Here is a 19,211-nt window from a genome sequence, read left to right as displayed (position 1 = left end):
ACAGAATTTGTGAACGTGAACATAAACTGTGCATGGAGAAAAATATTCACAATCGCAAAATAAAGCATAACAACAAAGCTAGAATTTTAGATCAACAAATTCCAAGTCTTGAGCGAAAACAGATGTCACACCTGATGAATATGAACATTAGAAGTACGCTCACAGTACGATTTAAAACGCGTCCAATAGTCTCTAAGGAGGCCTTTCCATTCAGTTAACCCAGCAGAAACATTATCAAGCTGGATCAAAGAGGCATAAGATAAGAAATACAAACAATAATATGCAGATAACAACCAACTCAATCAAATTGTAGATAAAAGAATCAGATTAAAATAGAGAAGGAAAAGGAATCAATAAATGGTGTCAATTACAATAGCAATACAGCTTCCTAGTTTTAATATTTAAGATGACAAGGGGTAGGGTTTTTTAGGGTACTAAAATACCTGTACTCATCCCCACTTTTAAAGAAAATAAGGACAAGTAAAAATAATGATGATATCCATGCTAATAAAAACCTCAATGGTCATGCTCATACCCAATGGATTCCTGTACACATGCACCCAATGCAGGCAATTTTTGTGGGTACCCATTAGATTCAAATCCCATTGTCATCCTCATTTAAAATACACATAAAATAGAAAGCCAAATGTAGCTACAACCAAATCATAGTAGATACCTCGGTTTCCATATCAGCAGTAAAACTGTAGTCAGTGACCTCTGAAAAATGATGCGACAGAAAAGCTGAAACCTAACAATCACCCAAAAAATTGCATAAAATACACATCATATCAAGCTCATCTAAAGTGGCAAAGAACAAGCCTAACTTGAATTAAGTAACTTGAAATAGAAAAATAAAATATATCCTATTTCCCAGTATGCCTTGAGCAAAAAAGAACTGTTGGGTGTTGAACTAAAAGGGTTACTAAGAGAGTATTGCTGAATTGGAATGATGACGTGAGTACTGGGGTAATAATCTGTTAGGTTGATCAGCCCATGATGCAAAATTAACCTTTTTTCTATTGGAATTTCTATTATTTATGGAAAAGAGGGCACCAGAAGATAAGGTGTTCTAAAATGGATCCAAAAAAGACCGTCTTAATCATCTTTTAAGTGGTTGACTAACACGTAACCAAAATTCATCTTTGTATTCGAATTAAATTTCCCATTCTTTATGGAAAACAGGGCACCAGAGGATATGAGATTAAGGCAAAAGTAGAAATATTCTTAAAGCAGTGACCAAAGGAATGAATATACCAATATAACAGTCATGGCACATGGAACACAGCATTATCAAAAGAAATAGATAGTAATGAGGCCCATGACAATGGCTTAGCCCAAAGATCTCTAGGCCCATTAGATTCACAGATAGACTTTTGCACCAAGAGGAAAATGTCTACAAGGGTGTATGTGTCATATCCATGGAATTTGCATACATATGAGTTTGTTATAACTGCCATTTACATTGATTCCTTTTCAGTTGTATTCCTTTTTGTTTCCTACAAATGCAATAAGCCAATGATTTTACTGTACTTCTTGCATATAAAAAATTAGGCATGCAAAAGCATCACTATGTTGATTTTTATTGTACATTAAATACTCTTTAGATGAATGAAAGAAGGCAGTGAAAGATTGTTCTATAACTTTTCTGAATTAACTTTGGGATGTTCTTACTCCTTGAATTCAGGGAAGTCAAACTCAGCTCTATCAAATGGTCCAACTTTCGACAACCATGGCTGATCATAATATTCACAAGTCCACCACCGACCAGTTAAAGGATGCAGTTCTCCCCCTTACCTCCCACCACTAAATTGATTGTGATCCTTGTCCCCTCTAATCCTTACACCCCAAACACCTCCCCCAACAACAATGCATCATCCTTTAAACACCCTAGGTTATGCCCACGATCCCATAGGATGGATAATCAAAATATACCACTTTTGTGACTATAAGCATACACTCAAGGAAGAAAGCATGTGTTGGTGCCAGGATTGTCCTTCCTTAAGTTGGTTTAGGGTACTAGTGGAAGTTATGCAAGGCTTGACTGCCTCTTCCAAGCATTGGAGACTTGTTTCGTTCCATCCTTTTACAATGAACCCAAGGGGCCTTCATCATCCACACAAATGATAAAAGCCTCAAACATCTAGTAATGTACGACCAACATCTTTATTTTTCCAAATTAAGGAGGAACCATATTAATATGTAAGTACAAAAAGGGCTCTCCAAATGTAGTGGTTGACATCTTATCATGAGTTCCAAAACAATTTTAAGGTCAATATCGTGTTTTGACCATGTCACACTTTTTCTCCATCTACTAGTTAACTTTTAAAGCCAAACCTAAATTATATTCATTGTAACACAACGTAAAAGTTCCTACTGATCATGTTGATACCAGCTTTATAATGGACTCATTCTCTTTTAGGGCAAGCTTTGGTTGGATTTGGTCAACCTTTTCAAGACCATCCTCATCAATTTTCACACTACTCATTTAGGTGGTAACATGGTCATTAAGTTAGGTAGCTTTTCCATTTAATATCTCAAAAGTTATTGAAGAAGTCCTGAAAAAATAGAACAAGGTAGAGGTAGGGACAAAATCCAATAATACAACAGAGAAAGAACTATGATCAATACTAGAAGACTCCACAAATGGTACCGAAACAAAGAACAGAGGGTGGAAATGGCCTCAGAATGCTCCAGTGAATTGAACTGAGGTGGTCAAGAAAGATTGTGACCACTGGAAAGCGACGAATGAGACGAATGAGAAACCGGCACATAAGGTGGTTGAGACGGAGACGACACGTCATTCAAAGTTTGGATGTGCGACCCCTAAGGTGTTAAGTCACATTGGACCCAAGCATCAAAGGATGAAACTCTAGCAATGCACAACACAGACGACACGAACAATGACTAGATGGTGATTCCTTTGCCGGACAGAGAAAGGCATAGCAGAATCAACCCGCTCTAATCCCAACTTGAGAAAAATACAAAATGAATTAGAATGACCCTGTGTTCCAACTCTTAAGAGTAGAAATAATCAAGAATTTGTTAGTCTTTTGCCATGTTTTCTACTCGTAGAAAAGGAAACCGTGGCACTAGAGAAGCGTGTGGTGGTAGAAGACGTTCTCCATGCACATATTGTAAAATAAGTGGGTACACCTAAGAGAATTGTTACTCTTTCCATGGCTTTCCTGACAAGGCAATCTATTTCCAAATTCGATGGTTGTTAGCCAAGGTATCTGATGAAGAATATCAAGAATATTTAAGGTTGAAGTCCATTAGCCCAACCTAATCATCTCAACTCCCAATTTGTCAACAACTTCATTTCACAATTTGTGGAAAGTTAAAAGCCATGGATAATTAAAACAGGTGCATCGAATCATATTTTTGGTAAAATCTCTTTGTTCTCTTCTATCTCCTTTCCTTAAACACCATATAACCTAAGCTAATGTCTAAAGAGCTACCTAAGGAATTGGTCAAGTTTCTCTTTTTCCCTTTTTAAACTTAAAATCTTTTCTTTTGTTCTTACTTGTCCCTTTAGTCTAACTTCTTTAAGCCAACTAACTGAATCATTGAATTGTTCAATAATCTTTAATGCCAACTCTTTTGTTATACAAGAACGTGGTACGAGTCACATGATTAGTGAAGGACCTGAATTTGGAGGCCTATACTACCTTGGTACTAGCTCATCTATATCTTGTGTTGCATCCTCATCTCCTAAACTGCTACATGAATGCTTAGGTCATCCTCGACAAAAGAATAGAAATGGTGCAATTTTTTCCAAAATTACCAAAATGGAAACCTTAACCAAGGAACCAAAGTTCAATTGAAGCAAACCAAGATAGGTAGTTTTCTCCATTTAATTTCTCTAATGTTATGGAAGGATCCCGTAAAAAGAGGAGACACTTCCTAAAAACATGTTGAACAAGTTAGAGGCAGGGAAACATATCAATAGACTCACCAAATGGAACTAAAACGAAGAACAAAGGGCGAAAATGGGCTCAGAGTGCTCCAGCAAGTTGAAATGTGGTGCTCCAAAAAGATTCCAACCACTTGAAGAAGACACATGAGACACAGATGCCTACGTTGGCTACGACAATGAGAGTGCATGATTGTGTGTTGGTTGGACTTTGGATGAGCGCAATCATACAAGACCTTTGCACCTTGATGTATATCTAGAAAGGTGTAAGTGGAATGTAAGGAATTTGCACACACGAGTTTGCTAAAACTCCCATTTACATTATTTCCTTTTCACTTTTATTCTTTTTGTTTCCTACAAATGTGGTGAGCCAATGGTTGTTATTATACTTAGTTAAATACTCTTTTCACGAATGAAAGAAGGCAATCAATGATTATTCTATTATTCTTTTGAATTACTGTGAGGAGGTTGTTTGTCCTCAAATTTTGTCCAGTCAAATAATCATATGGTTTCTATCTATTAGTTTATCTAATTAAAATATATATGCATATAAGAGAAGATACAAAATTAGTATGAAGACTACAGATCAATTATTCATTAGAAAAACCATATTTTTATTGTCGATTATCAAAAGGCAAAGCGGGCCCATATATATTACAATGCAATTTCATCCAAACTAAACAAATTCAAAATTGCCCAAAGCTTACCATGCGTCCGCGAAATTCTGGAGACAGAACTCGACTTTTTATTGTTACATAGTTTCTGTCCTGAGGGAACAAAAAAATTGAAGACTCAGAAATCTATAAAACTTGATTTTCAATGCACGTTAAAATAAAATAAAACTAACTTTTAGCTTAGACAAGGTTGGATTATCAATTCTACAATGCAACATCATTAAGTGCTTCAATGGATTATCTAACACAACATCTAAAGCTCAATAAAGACAATCATACATCAAAAACCATGATGTATAAGCAATCATTGATGACTATTTTACTTTAGGTTTCGTCATAGTACAAGGATTTAGTGCTTAAGATTTCTCTTCAAATCAAAGCAATCTTGTTTTACACAACACCAATGTGCATTGTTCTGCTGAATGAATGAGAAAGTTTATATAAACTACACTCATTACATTTTTCATAAATAGAAAACAAACAAACCCTAGATCCGCAAAAACACTAGTGCTAAATCAATAGACCAGAATAACTTATACAGTTATCTAAATAAATTACAACATTCAATTTAAATGTTACACTTGATGTGATAAAATAAATAAGATATGTATGTTAATGACATTTACTGTTCCAGAAGAAAAATACCCGTAAAACTTTTATTGTGGATGCATATGTTGATGGCCTTCCAATCCCTAGCTCCTCAAGCTTCTTAACCTATAATATCATTTGGAAATCTTAAATGGAGAAAACAAGAGGCGAAGTGCAAAAGAAATGAACATTGTATGCCCTCCTTCTTGACAGCACAAATCATGTTATAAATTCATGGTGAACTTTATATGTTGCAACACATCTATTTATGTTAGATAATTGAAAATTATAAATCATAATATGGACATATTGAAATTTTGAACATAGCATATGATGCCAAATATAGGTCCCAACATGAAGTCATGAACCAAAGTCCTTAATAACAATTAATAAAATTAAAATTATAACCTTCCTGTGCAGGAGCAAATAGGATAGGGTACAAAGTCCGAGAAAGTGTTATTACCTATAGTCAACTATGTAATGGATAAAATTAACACAGTAACTCTTGTACTTAGAAAGAAGATGTAGGCAGAAAGCATCAAATTTTATCTATTACAGTCTTCACAGTTTTCAGTCTTAAATAGAAAGAAAAAAAATACAGCAAAACATAAAGAAAACTTAGATCTAAGAAAAAAAAGATTTAAATCTGAAAAACACTGATTCTGTTGTTGCTTTTCTGTCTTCTCAATGCGAGACTTGCAATTTATGTAACAGAAATGAAGCTAGTAAAGCAAGCTCACTGATGTGGGACTAAACTCAATAATATGTAATAGAAATAGCCACTTTGCTAATGTAGCAAATGTCACTCAATCTTACAAGAACAGAGGTTTTATTCAATTACTCTATTACTCAGGTTTGAGAGGAACTCAAAACATTGAGTTTGTCCCATAAAGAAGTAAAACTTAGATAGTGCCTCTGAAAGAATATGAGCAATTTGAGCTACAACAGGCACATAGGTCACAATTAAGACTTGTTGAGAAATCTTTCTCTGATAAAAAAAATGCTTAGCTCAATATCTTTTGTTCTTGAATGCAGAACTGGATTATGACAATGACTTAAAGCAATTGTGTATCACAGTAAATTACTAGAGTAGGGTTAGAATTGTCACTTATTTAAAATAGTCACCTTGCTAGAATTGGTTAACTTATTTAAATCACAACTTTTTTGTATCTTTTATGCAAGGAACTCCTATAAATGAATGGATGAGCTAAGAGATCATACACTCTCTCTTAAGCATTCTTCCCATACTTCCATCTCAGGTATCAAAGCATTTCTGTTTTGTTTGCCACTTCCTGGTGAATCTTTGGAAAGGAAGATCTAACATGTTTCTTGGGTAAGAAGTATTGAACCCAATAGTTGGTATCAACACAATAGTTGATTGGAAATTACATTTTATAATACAATACAATCATGAAGCTAGTAAAGCAAGCTTCACTGTTGTAGGACTAACTTAACAAAAATAATCACTTTTTTTATGGGACTAAACTCAACAATATGTAACAGAAATAACAACTTTGCTAATGTGGCAAATGTCACTAAGGTTTTATAAAAACAGGTTTAATTCAATTGCTCTGATAAAACAAGAGAAAAGTATTGGAATATAAAGTTCCAAGATCGTTGAACTGAATACTTCAACTAAACGCAACTGGCTGGCAAGCAAAGCCACCATCAAATATTTTTCAGCTAATGGATGGATCAGAATAATATCTTTCACAAAAATACACATTGTAGAACCAAAGATGCCAAGATAATAAAAAACAACCAAGGGTGTCATAGAAAAAAAAAACAGGTCTTTTCAGAAGTTACTATATGCATCCCATTTGCTGCAACGATTGGCAAAACCATTTGTTGTGTATTTGTCAAAACACAGAATGAAAGAATCATATCATGAATCAATTTCTTGAAAATTAACTAACACAAGCAAAAAAAGTACATATCTAAAACTACAAACACATAGTTCAATGGCTGTATTTAACACACTTCCATGACAATAAAATGTAATCTCTATTCACATAACCAATAAGAGAAGAAATACACAATCATCCACGAGTCTTCACTTAATAGTTCAAGCCCTTGCAAATTGGCACAGTTGTTCATGACATGGTATTAAAACCTATGGCCAAGTCATCTAGAGTTTGATTTTCGTCACCCCATTCTCTAATAAAGAGATGAGTCCCTACACAAGACTTGTGTATAGCCATTGCCTTCGCAGAATTATCCAATATCAAGCATTTTCACATTGCAACAAGAGTAGTACCAGCTTAAAGCAGCATAAAATGTTTTCTGTTTTTATTTTCAATTTTTACTTTTTTAATAACAAAAGTGTCATTTTTCTATGTTCAAAGACTTGTATAAGAAACAGTGAAAACATTTTATTGTTTTCATAGTTCCCTGTAGAAATAATATTTGAAAAAAAAAGTAAATAGTACTCCACCACTCATTTAAACTTAATGACAGAAACATGATGACTTACCAATGATGCTTCAGAGTACCGTGGTGGCGGTTGTGTGTGGTGCTCAAGAGGTTCAGTTTGAACCACGGATAGTGGATCCCCTGTCTACAACATAAAAGTTAATGAAGTGTGTTGTAAAGGGCATATATCGTGAGTAATAATGTCAGACATACAAAAAGAAGTCAACAATAAGTCTCATTCTGCTAAAGGCATATGTCCAGGTGCTGTGGAGTAATATGACTATCAGTATAATAAAATGGAATTCACAAAGAAAAAAAAAACAAAAGGATGCATAGCAAACCAAGCCTAAGAAAAAGTGAGAGCAATTAACAAAGAAAAAAGGCTTTTTAGAGACATGGAAACATTCTTGAGCCACCATCTAAAATGCTTTACTTTTCTACATGGCTACAATTAAATAGGCACATGTTAATATCTATAAGATAAGTCATGCCTATAAGTAGGGATTTGATTTGTACTCTAATTATGTTATATGTTATTCTATTAGAATATACTAGAATAAAGAATATAAAAGGTATTCTCTTCTCTCTCCCATTACAGAAGCTCAACATTCCCCTTTAATTGATTATTTCCATCGGTCCCGTTTTAGTGATTCTGTTCTTGGGTTTTTTGTCATTTTTCTTTCAAGAGTGGCTACTATAAATGCTCCCTTTGTATTTTGCTTTACACATCACAGAAATGAAATATAACATCCTTTCTATATGATGGTAGCAGCCTTTAATTTGTTAACCTTAGCTATACCTTTTTTGTTCATAGCTACTGCTAATCCCACCGCTTTCACACCTTATTCCCTTCCCACTTCCCTTGGTGAAAACTTGATGACTCCAACTAATTTCACAGGCATTAACAAGGTGAACCCGTTATTGAATTGCATTGACTCAGCAATTCATTGCTAGTCCTACAATCCCTCCACGATATCTCTTAAATCAAGATTGTAATGCTGATCATGAGTCCTACATACAAATCCTGGGAAATTCAGGATCAAATGCTTCTTACATGGCTTTAATCAACATTAACGAAGTTGATTCTCCCTTGGTGAAAAACTTGATGACTCCAACTAATTTCACAGCCATTAACAAGATGAACCCGTTATTGAATTGCATTGTCTCAGCAATTCATTGCTAGTCCTACAATCCCTCCACGATATCTCTTAAATCAAGATCATAATGCTGATCATGAGTCCCACATACAAATCCTGGGAAATTCAGGATCAAATACTTCTTACATGGCTTTATTCAACATTAATGAAGTTGATTCTCTCTCAAATGATTGGTTCCACAAACTACTACCAGGTTTACAACACAATTTATGAGTAACTTAATCTTCAAACAAGAGCAAGTGCCCGACAACTTCGTATTGATACTCATTGTGTATCTCTCAATGACAAGAAATGAAAGATTTTTTGTATCACATCAAAACCATTGTTGACGAACTTGCAGGTGTGTATATTTGTAACAAGCACGGCAAAATATGACCTATTCTTCAGCTTGAGAAGGGTATTAAAATAGCATATTTTATGCACAGTTATAACTTTTTTCTTATTACTAAAAGCAAGTATGCAATAGCATCAAATAGTTATGTTGGCACCTCAGACAACATCAATCATCTCCAGCATACTTGGATATGACCGGGATAAATCCAAAAGGAAAATGATATCTGTCCCTAGTGAAATCAATATTAAAGAAAATAAGGCACATGTTAACACTTCTAAAATAGTCATTTGATCATATTCAGGATTTCAGTTGCATTTATGATTGATTCACTTTGTGTTGTAACTTATTTATTAAATAGGGCACACTTGTACCTTCTCTGGCACAATATTCAGATATTTTTCTTCTCAACAGCATAAGCTTTAAGGAATTTATTTTTATCTAACAAACGAAAACAATTATAAAGAAAAAAAAATGATATTACTATAAGGGTACTTGTGGGTCTATATCTGTATGTCTATCAAAGCTCCCTTCCTTTTTGAGAAAACAAATGACAAAGCAAACCATAAGGAAACCAGAAACAGCAACCTATCTAAACAAACAGAAATAGCAGACTGCCATATGAAGAAAGCATCAAATAGTTTATGTAGTATAGATTGTATGTTAAGTTTTCACAAATATTTACCTTCAGGGAATTTAGTAATCCAAATGTTTGATCAGGGCTGGATTTAACTCGGTCTTTATCTTGAACACCTTCAGCTGCAATGTCCTAGAAGGGAGGAAAAACTGAACGTAAGTCAGGAAAACAAATCATTTCTAGTTTCGTAGTCATATAAAAGGCACATGCAGACATTCTCTACCACAGCTGAAATTAGTTGAGAAACAAAACCATTTTTGGGCAGCCTTCATGTTGACCTAAAGAGTAGGTATCTCACAGAAACATAAATGAAAAGCCCAGCAAAAAAATGAAACAAAAATTCTGTGTCATGTGAGAGCCTCTAAAAGTAATACAGATTTGAATCAAATGTGACCATTATTAAAACCTTCAGTCCCTTTTATCCAGCAATCCATACAAATTAGAACCACAAGCATATTCATGCTTAATTTTATACTTCTTTTGGGATGTGGAAACTCTGAAGTAACCCCTGCATGCATTATAGCAAACAAGACAAAAAGTCTTTCCAGAACATTTTATGAGACCTTGTTCAAAATCAAAACATTATATTAACTAGTAAGAAGAAAACATACTTCAAATCCTGGAACTTTGGGAATTTACTTTTACAAGAAGCACTATTTTTTAAATCCAATAGCAAGTTACTTGTACGTAACTCAAGACAATACTAATAGTAAAATAATAACTTAGTTGATTGAAAATAACAATAATAATAAATATAAATATGAAGTCATTATATTTGAGGTACTGTCAACATCACTACATAAATAGTTACATATTGTATGCTACCATCACTTATTTGCGGGAACCAACCATACCATATAAACTGCCTGATATCCACGAAACTCAACCATTGAACTGGCGGTACGTAATACAATAGACTCGTCAGCATTTCCAATATCAATATGTATCTGGAGTCAAAAGAACAGTATGAAAAATGTCCAGACAAACATAACAATGTCAGATCAAAGCAGATAAATATCTGAATACAAGCATAATTTCAACAAAGAAATTGTTCATGATCTTTCTGTAATACAAAAAAAGAATATACCATCAATACACCTGGAGTAAATGAAGTTACCATGAATAACTAACATTTCTAACAAATTAATGTCCCATACAACAGAGCAAACAGATCCCTATCAGGCAATCCCCTACATGGTGGGAGTACTATGGTGGTGAGCATCCAGAACTCCAAAAATTTGACATTCTATGTATTGAGCTAGACATATAGCTCCTCTGGAAATGAATGTAATTGGAGTTCCTTTGAGATGGTAAGTTAGTATTAAATATATCTCTAGAATATAATTACTAGTGTACTAATTGATTATCATATTTGTCTTTGCATTTGTTTTAAGTCCACACAGAGAAGAAATATGCTAATGCAAAGCACAATGAATTATTTTTATTGTTATGGATAATTCAAAACTAGCTAAGAAGAAGCAAATAAGAAACCAGTTCAAATTAATATTGATGATTGTTTATCCAATGATGAGTGGATTCTGAAAGATGAGTAGAATGAAGCATTAGGTTTGGATGAAAACTTGGTTCCAGTCCAAGTTGAGGATGATGAAACACTACATCAACATGATTTTGACGTTACTGATTTGAATGGTGAAGGAGATGGAAATGATGGAGTTGAAGGTCTCTATGGAGACTATGATTTTAACTTACAAGATGATTTGCTTTAAATGGATTATTATTTTGTTACTAGGATAGAATTCCTATTAGGAAACAGGATGGAGCAATTGGTTTGCTGTTTTGTAACTAGGAAGGAATTACTCCTCTACAACTAGGATGTTGTGTTCACACCTAATACTTTAATGTTTTATACATTTATTATCTTTTTATCATGTTGAATTGAAGTTCAATTATGAATTTTTGAGTGAGATATAATTATTTTGTGCGTGTATATATGAATTCCACATAAGTAGGATCTTACAATCTGTGTTACAATTCATACTACCCTTTCCGATCTTGAGTAATATCTTGAGTTTTTACTATCTTGCTTCTAGTTCATGTTTGATCATTATCACCTAGGTTCTAGATTCGCTCTTTGTTATGATTTCCTGATATCTCTGATCTTTTCTTATAATTTCATTAACCTACCAATAAAGCAAAAAAGCTGCACATTTTTTAATTCTAAATTGATCTGAGTCAATACTAGGTACAAATTATATAATTAATGGCTAGTTTATTATACAGTTTAAGGTTCGTGCAAATATGCAATAGACGTTGAAGGACATTCAGTAGTCTAACCTGCTCAATGACAGCAGGTTCCATTTGACATGAAACTGTTCGTGACCAAATAAGTGTGTAGAGCTTCAAAGATTCTTCATCAAGTATCCCAGCAAGCATTGCTGAAAAAACATCAACAATTAATATTATTAGCAGTCACCCTTGGTACACCATTCAAGTAAAATATTCACAAAAGAAGCATGTGTTGTAATACATGGCAACTTGCGTATGTCGGTTGGTCTAATTGCTTCATGGGCCTCTTGTGCATTTTTCACCTTTTTAAAATATTTTGGTGCACTTTGTGCCGCAAAATCTTGTCCATACCTGATACAGTAAACTCTCATTCATGCACATGAAAAACAATAAAAATATATTATATGGCTTGGTTTTACTTCTGAAGTTTACCTAAGGTCTGTTTGGATAAGTGTTCCATAAGAATTCATAGGAGAAAAAGTAATCCCAAAAAAATCAGATTTTGGAAAAGGTAATATGAGAAAGTTTCTACAATTAGCTCATGGAGAAGTATATTTCCTTTTTTTCCTCTAATTTTCTTCTCCTATAAGTGATTATAGAAAAGTTATCCTGACAGGTCCCAATTATATTGCCACACAACCTTCTTGCCTTCCTTTCAATGTAAAATCCATCTATCAAATTCTTTTGAAAACTATATAACGTTATAGTATACACTAGCATCATTGCATCTGTAAGGCTTAAATCCCATCTTACATATGTGTTCAGTTAAATAGCTACTAAATGGTCGCTCATGTATGATACAAACTCAGTAGTATTACTGAAACTTTGATAGCAAATATATGATATGAACAAAGGTGGTCTGGAGAAATGATCATACCTTTCACTAATCAGCGATCGTATATTAGCAACAGCTTCATCAGAAATCTAAGTAAATTCGAGGCAAGTTGTTAAAATAAAAACAATCATCTGTAAACAAGATTACTGAGTTCACAGAAAGAAACTCTAAACATGTCATCCACACAAACAAACCAGAAAGAAAAAATAAAAAATTGTGTTGGGAAAATCATGGGTGATTGGTGATCACTTTTAAACAGACGAGACTCGTGAAATGATTGTTACAGAAGAGAAATGTGGGTGGGAGGGAAGGGGATACAACATACAAGAATATTTGGACACGGCACAGTCAGCTTTTATGGACAAATTAATCATATATTTTTCCAACACATTGATGCAACCTAAGAGATACCTACATGGAACCCATCAGTTCTTATGTATGTTATCAGACCCACTGCTACACCATCAGAAAGTTCAACTCCCTCATAGAGCTTCTGTGCAAGCTGCACTCAAAAGGCAATTGAGATAAGGATAAAAATAATTCTAGATTTAAAATTTAAACATAATTAAATATTAATTCAACATACATGAATAAATAGGGAAATAGATTAGGAATGAATAAAAAATCTAGTACCTTCATTGTGTGACTTGCCGTGAAATGCAACTTGTTTGCAGCATCTTGCTGAAGTGTCGATGTTATGTAAGGTGTTGGAGGATTTCTTCGAGTTTTGCTTTTTTTCAAGCAAACAACATGAAAATCGGCTGAGTTTATATTGCTTTGAATATATCTTGCCTCGGCATCAGAAGTAATTGAAAACTGATTCAACTTTTTTGAATCAAAATGGGTCAAGTGGGAAGGAAATGTAAAGTTCTGGTTTGATCCCGGATCTTTCTTTTTCAATTGAACCTCCACAGTCCAATATTCCTTCGGTTTAAATTCATCAATTTCCATTTCTCTATCACATATAAGAGCAAGTGCAGCAGATTGAACTCTTCCGGCTGACTGACAACCCGGTAACTTCCTCCATAGTAGTGGAGAAATGTTAAATCCAATCAAGTAATCAAGAGCCCGCCGAGCAAGATAAGCTTGAACTAAATTTATGTCAATCTCCCGCGGTGTTTGTAGGGCAACTTTTATAGATTTTTCAGTTATTTCGTGAAAGACTACTCTTGCTAAGGATATGTTGTCGTGTAGAGCACCCTGTTGTTGTAACATCTCGATAATGTGCCAAGAAATAGCCTCCCCCTCTCGATCAGGATCTGATGCAAGAATAAGGTTTTCTGCTCTGCCAAATAACATAAAATGAATTAAGCAAGATACATGTCGCCAACTGCCTATAATGCAAAGATACTTCAAAGTTGGCATCGTATATGCATTGAACCATACTCTATACCCAAAGTTCTTATTCCTACATGGTATCAAAGCTCCCAAATTAAGGGAACACTACTGCCGAAGACAACTTTTTGTAGAAACCCTGGCTGGGCATTTTGGGAGTGCTAGATTCTCTGAAAACTTAACAAGGCACTACGTGCAGTCAAGTTCTGCTACAGAGGAATTTTATAAAGAAGGAATGGGAATGCAACTCTTGAGGCTTATATGATGCCAATTATGCAATGTCCATTATTGAACTGAACCTTTACAAGACACTGTAATTTTACCAAAGGAAATCTAGTCACTATAACTATAAAAAAGCATAACAAAGTGACCAATCTTGTGCTGAAGCTGAGATTTAGACTATGGCTCAAGGCATTTGGGAATAAGATTGGCTAAAGATTATGTGAGAAGATTTGAAGATTATATTGAATGGACTACCGAAGGTTTATTGTTGTAGTTAGGCAGAAATCAGCATAACTCGCAATCTTGCTTAACACAATCAAACTAAACATATTCAGGTGGACAGACATTTTATCAAAGAAAAACTCAATTGGAGATTAATTTGTATTTTGTATATACACTCACAAGAACAACTTGTGGATAGCTCAACCAAAGACAAAGCAAAGCAGCCCCATTTTTTAAAGAGTAGTATCAAAGCTGGAAATGGAGAATGAATGCCCACTCACCAGCTTGAAGGGGAGTATAGGAAATTGAAATAATAGTGCAAAGAATAAATCATATTAGTAGACAATCATAATTAATCCAATGTACCATATGAAATATGTACCATAGAATATAGTGTAATTTTAATTTCTCACTGAATTGTGAATTGTATTTGTCATTATTATCTTGCAATCCTCCGTATAAATTGAAATTATGCTAATGCTGGGTAACTTGACTACAGAAGCAAATTTAGAAAATCCTCATCATTTCTTATTTTTTTCACAAAGAATTATGTTTTTCTAATCAATTTCGCAAGAGGTTAAAACACAATGATGATAGTCAACCAATATAAATCTGTAATATTAAAATATAAAGAAAATCAAACAAATAATATCTAGGCAATTTATAATAATGATTATATTGTACTTCAGATGTGCTGTGCCGTATCTTCGTTTAAAAAGAAAAACTGTCATATTTATATATTATATTGTACCCAATACCCATACCCACACCCATGCAGCACAGTCAACATATTCATTAAAAGATAGAATGGAAACAAACCCACAAGTAATAATGACACATCTGCCTTAATCTAGTAACATCATATCGAATAGACACCAGAATTAGCTCTAGACACATTATACATAATTGTAATACCAAAACACAGCCCACAAAATAACCATTATACTAGTATAACCATCCAACGCTGCCAAAAGAAAAGGCAAGGGGATGAGGGATGGGAAAATGTACCCGCTCAAAGCAACCTTGATGCTCTTCAGATGAGTCCAGGCAGGGGAGGGAACCTCCCACACCATGCTAAAATCTTCATCAGGTCGCACTGACCCAGACCTAGCAGCCAAGTCTCTCACATGACCATAGCTTGGCAAGACTTCATACATATCACCAAGGTATCCCTTGATAACCTTTGCCTTCGTTACAGACTCTACAACCACCACAGACTTTCCAGAGGGAGGATACAATGGTTTGTGCGTAAAATTCCACAGCGGTTTCGCCTCTTCAATCACACTAGATTTTCCATTTTTCTTCTTCAACTCATCCTTCACAGAGGCAGAATTATCGGCTATTTCTTCAGTTGCACTGTCAACTGAACTCTTCTGAATAACCACAATATCAGAGTCATTCTAGGAAATACAAATACAGGACACAAAATGATATACAAAATTATCTAAAACTAACAAAACAGAAAAACTTTAAATCACGAGAAATAATGTTTTAAAAGTAAGCACTAGTCACACACATAATAAATACTAAAATCTGTCTGATTATTATAGTATTTTGATGTGTATTGGTATAAAATAAAATTCTGAACAATCTATAACAATACAACAAAAAGTATTCAAATTTACCGTGCAGTAAATGTCTAAGACAATGAACATAAGAAAATAAACAAGTAAAATGAATTAAGTTTCTCCCAAGGGCTAAAATAAACTTGCAATTCCAACTTTTACAAGAGCTTCCTCATTTTAGTTCTCAAAAGCTACTAATTTTAACTTAAGCATAAGTCATAAAATAAATTAAAAGCCCGATACGATCAAGGTTCTCATTGATTAAACATTTTTATAAGCGAAGAAAAATAAATAAAGCAAGTTCCACCCATAAATTAGACTTACCTAATTTTTTTCTTCCTATTTTTTTCTCCTGCGAATGTCAATGTTCAATAACATGCATTATTGTTTTCTTATTTGAAAACCAGTAACTAACTACCATTAAGAACCTTTGAAACCTTCTCTAAGACATTAGGTATAAAGATGAATAAGCTTCTCATATAATCTAAAATCAACTAATACGCTTCAACCTTAATAAAAGCTCTCGCATATAACTCTCCACTTATTTTAAGTTAGTTACAGGTTATATTTAGTTTATTTTTCTTTTTATTTTCTTCTTGTAAGTACACTTCAGAAGTTTATCCACACTTGCAGTAGTCCTGCAGGTGTCAACAAAGTCAGTAGCAGGTATCCTTATTTCCTTCATTGAAAACTTTCAATTACTAACCTTGGAAACCTTCTTCCTCTTCGATTTGGTAGATTTTTCAGGAACTGCTGCAACACACTCCTCATGCGTCGACTTGCTGGCAGCAGACACCTTCTTTCTCGGCGAAGGCTTCTTCTTCTTCACCGTTTTATTCTCCGCAGTTTTCGCATCCTCATTCGCAGTGTCCCATTTTACACTCCCGTCCTTCTCCTTTCCCCGAACCACTGCAGCCTTCGCTAGTTTCTGTTTTCCAGTATCCGCCAGTTTCTGCTTTCCACTATCCGCCACGCGCGTCGAGAACCCCTTCGAGAAGAGCCCGTGGCCAAACGGCGTTGTGCAGTTCCCGGCGAACGGAAAACCGTAGTAGTCACCAAACAACGTCGTGGACTTCACAGCGAGAGAACGGATAGGGCTCCTCTGCGCGCTGCAAGGGAATAACAAACACGTTCGACGACATTGGAAGGTGGCGCCGGTGATGGCTGACGTGGCGTGTGGCGAGAGCGCGTTTGTGGGAGGCTGCAGCACCCTGAACTGCAACTGCAATTCGACGCCCAACCGAAACACAATCACGTTATTGACACGATAACAAGATAAATTTAAAAAAAAAATAGAAAATTAAGGGAATAAAAGAGAGTGACCATGAAGTTACGAAGAGAGGGAGTGTGTGAGGAAGAAACTGTTGATGTGGAGAAGAAGGTTCTGTGAATCATTGTTGTGGTGTGTTCATTTCATAGATGGTGATGAGTGAAGGGAGGGTTTTGTTGTTTGAAGAAGAGGGTTTAAGAGCAACGGCAAAAATTATAAATGGTGCTGTCTCTGGTAGTGATAAAAGCTGCATTGCTGTTGGATAGGTATGAACGATGGAAGGAGAGTAAGTGGGCTGGGCTTTATCTTTTCCAAATGGTGATTACTTTCTGCACCCAATCAATTTGAACGTCCACCCTACAACTTTCTTTTTTAAAGTGACTTCGTGATTACTTGTATTGGAAAAAAAAATTGAAACACACTTTTTGGAATTAATGAAATACATTTTAGAACATATTTTTCAAAATAGGATTAGATTTTGAGAACAAAATTTATGTAATAAAATTTGCATAACACATGGATTATATTCCAAAATAAGCTTTTCATAACAATTTTTCCAAAATGTATACAAAATCTCTCATAATGCATTTTCTAGAATGAGTTTTCCAAAACAAGCTCTTTGGAGCAAGAACTTTTTCTAACGCTATCCTTCTCTTCTTCTGCAATGCGACAATGGTGGTGGCAGCATGGTGAGGTGCGGTAAGGGAGAAGTAAACAAAGCAATTCAGTTATTTCACCCAACTGTGGATGTGTGGGCTCAAAAATGGGGATGGAGGAAGTAATTACTTTTCCAATTTTATTTTTTTTAATATGCTTCTTATACCTCCATCATTACTAATTGAACCCTTACTACTAAAACAAAAAAACTAAAATTCATTCCCTCACTACACCACACTGCCATAGTCACGATCATTATCATTGTTGTTTTCTTAGTTGTTGCACCATCATTGACGTATAAGAAGAAGAGAGGGAGAACGTTGCAGAGGTTAAGTGTTTGATAGTGTTATAAAAATCACATCTCCTGAAAAGACTACGATAAGGAAGACTACAACAAGATGTAACTCAATTACAAGACAATGTATACTCTTATTTATTCACTTTCCAAAAACGAATGTTTAGCTCCGAAAAATGGTCACTCTTACTCGTTAATAACCATGAAGGAGGAAGAAAGTATGGATGACATATTTGAAAGAATGCAGATTCTTCTAAATGGTCTAAAACCCTAGCACAAACAAATATGAAGTTGTTTGACAACATGTCCAAGATCTAGAAACCCAAAACAACAACCATCATTAAGGCCAGAGACCTCAAAAATCTTACATGGGATGAGTTTCTTGGGATTACGAGAGTTCATGAGGTTCATCTACAAGACAGATAACATAAGAAGATTGTGACCACGGTAGAGAAAGGACTACAAGCTAGATTCTCTTTAAAACAGACGATCACCAAGCAAAGAGAAAATAAGGGAAACGTATTTGGAGAGGAATCAAATTATTCAATCAATGATAAATTATCCCTTATATATATAGAGGGTTCAAGCAATTTCTTTAAAAAAAATGGGGGGGGGGGGGGGGGGGGGGGGCAAGGAAACATAGGATTTTCTAATAAAAGAAAAGAAAACTCATAAAGGCAAAATGATGCAGACATTTCACAAGACATCATCTACTTCAAATGCAGCATGGATGGACACATGATACTTGAGTGCCCCAAACTAAGAAGAAGACATGGCCCAAGTAAGAAAAGTTTGATGCCCACCTACAAACACAACGACTCTGCACAAGTGAACATGACAACCTTTGTCTC

General features: G+C 34.7%; 1 protein-coding gene across 2 annotated transcripts in view; it reads right to left on the bottom strand.

Annotated features, from left to right (window-relative positions):
• Positions 1–17,682, bottom strand: part of LOC137811619 (uncharacterized) — a 31,016-nt gene extending 13,334 nt beyond the window's left edge. The window contains exons 1-15 of one of the 2 annotated variants that reach the window (XM_068613418.1): positions 17,462–17,682; positions 16,845–17,360; positions 15,582–15,946; positions 13,428–14,079; positions 13,210–13,296; positions 12,837–12,883; positions 12,201–12,310; positions 12,008–12,108; positions 10,567–10,659; positions 9,761–9,844; positions 7,649–7,732; positions 5,233–5,301; positions 4,621–4,680; positions 677–748; positions 132–239 (exon numbers count right to left, since the gene is read on the bottom strand). In XM_068613418.1, coding sequence (XP_068469519.1) covers positions 132–239; positions 677–748; positions 4,621–4,680; positions 5,233–5,301; positions 7,649–7,732; positions 9,761–9,844; positions 10,567–10,659; positions 12,008–12,108; positions 12,201–12,310; positions 12,837–12,883; positions 13,210–13,296; positions 13,428–14,079; positions 15,582–15,946; positions 16,845–17,360; positions 17,462–17,533 — 2,520 coding nt within the window. In that variant the 5' untranslated portion in view covers positions 17,534–17,682. The remainder of the gene's footprint in view (positions 1–131; positions 240–676; positions 749–4,620; positions 4,681–5,232; positions 5,302–7,648; positions 7,733–9,760; positions 9,845–10,566; positions 10,660–12,007; positions 12,109–12,200; positions 12,311–12,836; positions 12,884–13,209; positions 13,297–13,427; positions 14,080–15,581; positions 15,947–16,844; positions 17,361–17,461) is intronic. The other variant, XM_068613419.1, reaches the window with a different exon arrangement.
• Between the last annotated feature and the right edge of the window lie 1,529 nt (positions 17,683–19,211).

This window comes from Phaseolus vulgaris, chromosome 2 (assembly GCF_000499845.2).
Source record: "Phaseolus vulgaris cultivar G19833 chromosome 2, P. vulgaris v2.0, whole genome shotgun sequence".
NCBI lineage: Eukaryota > Viridiplantae > Streptophyta > Magnoliopsida > Fabales > Fabaceae > Phaseolus > Phaseolus vulgaris.
The sequence above is the reverse complement of the archived record's forward strand: the minus strand, read 5'-3'. Positions and strand labels throughout refer to the sequence as shown.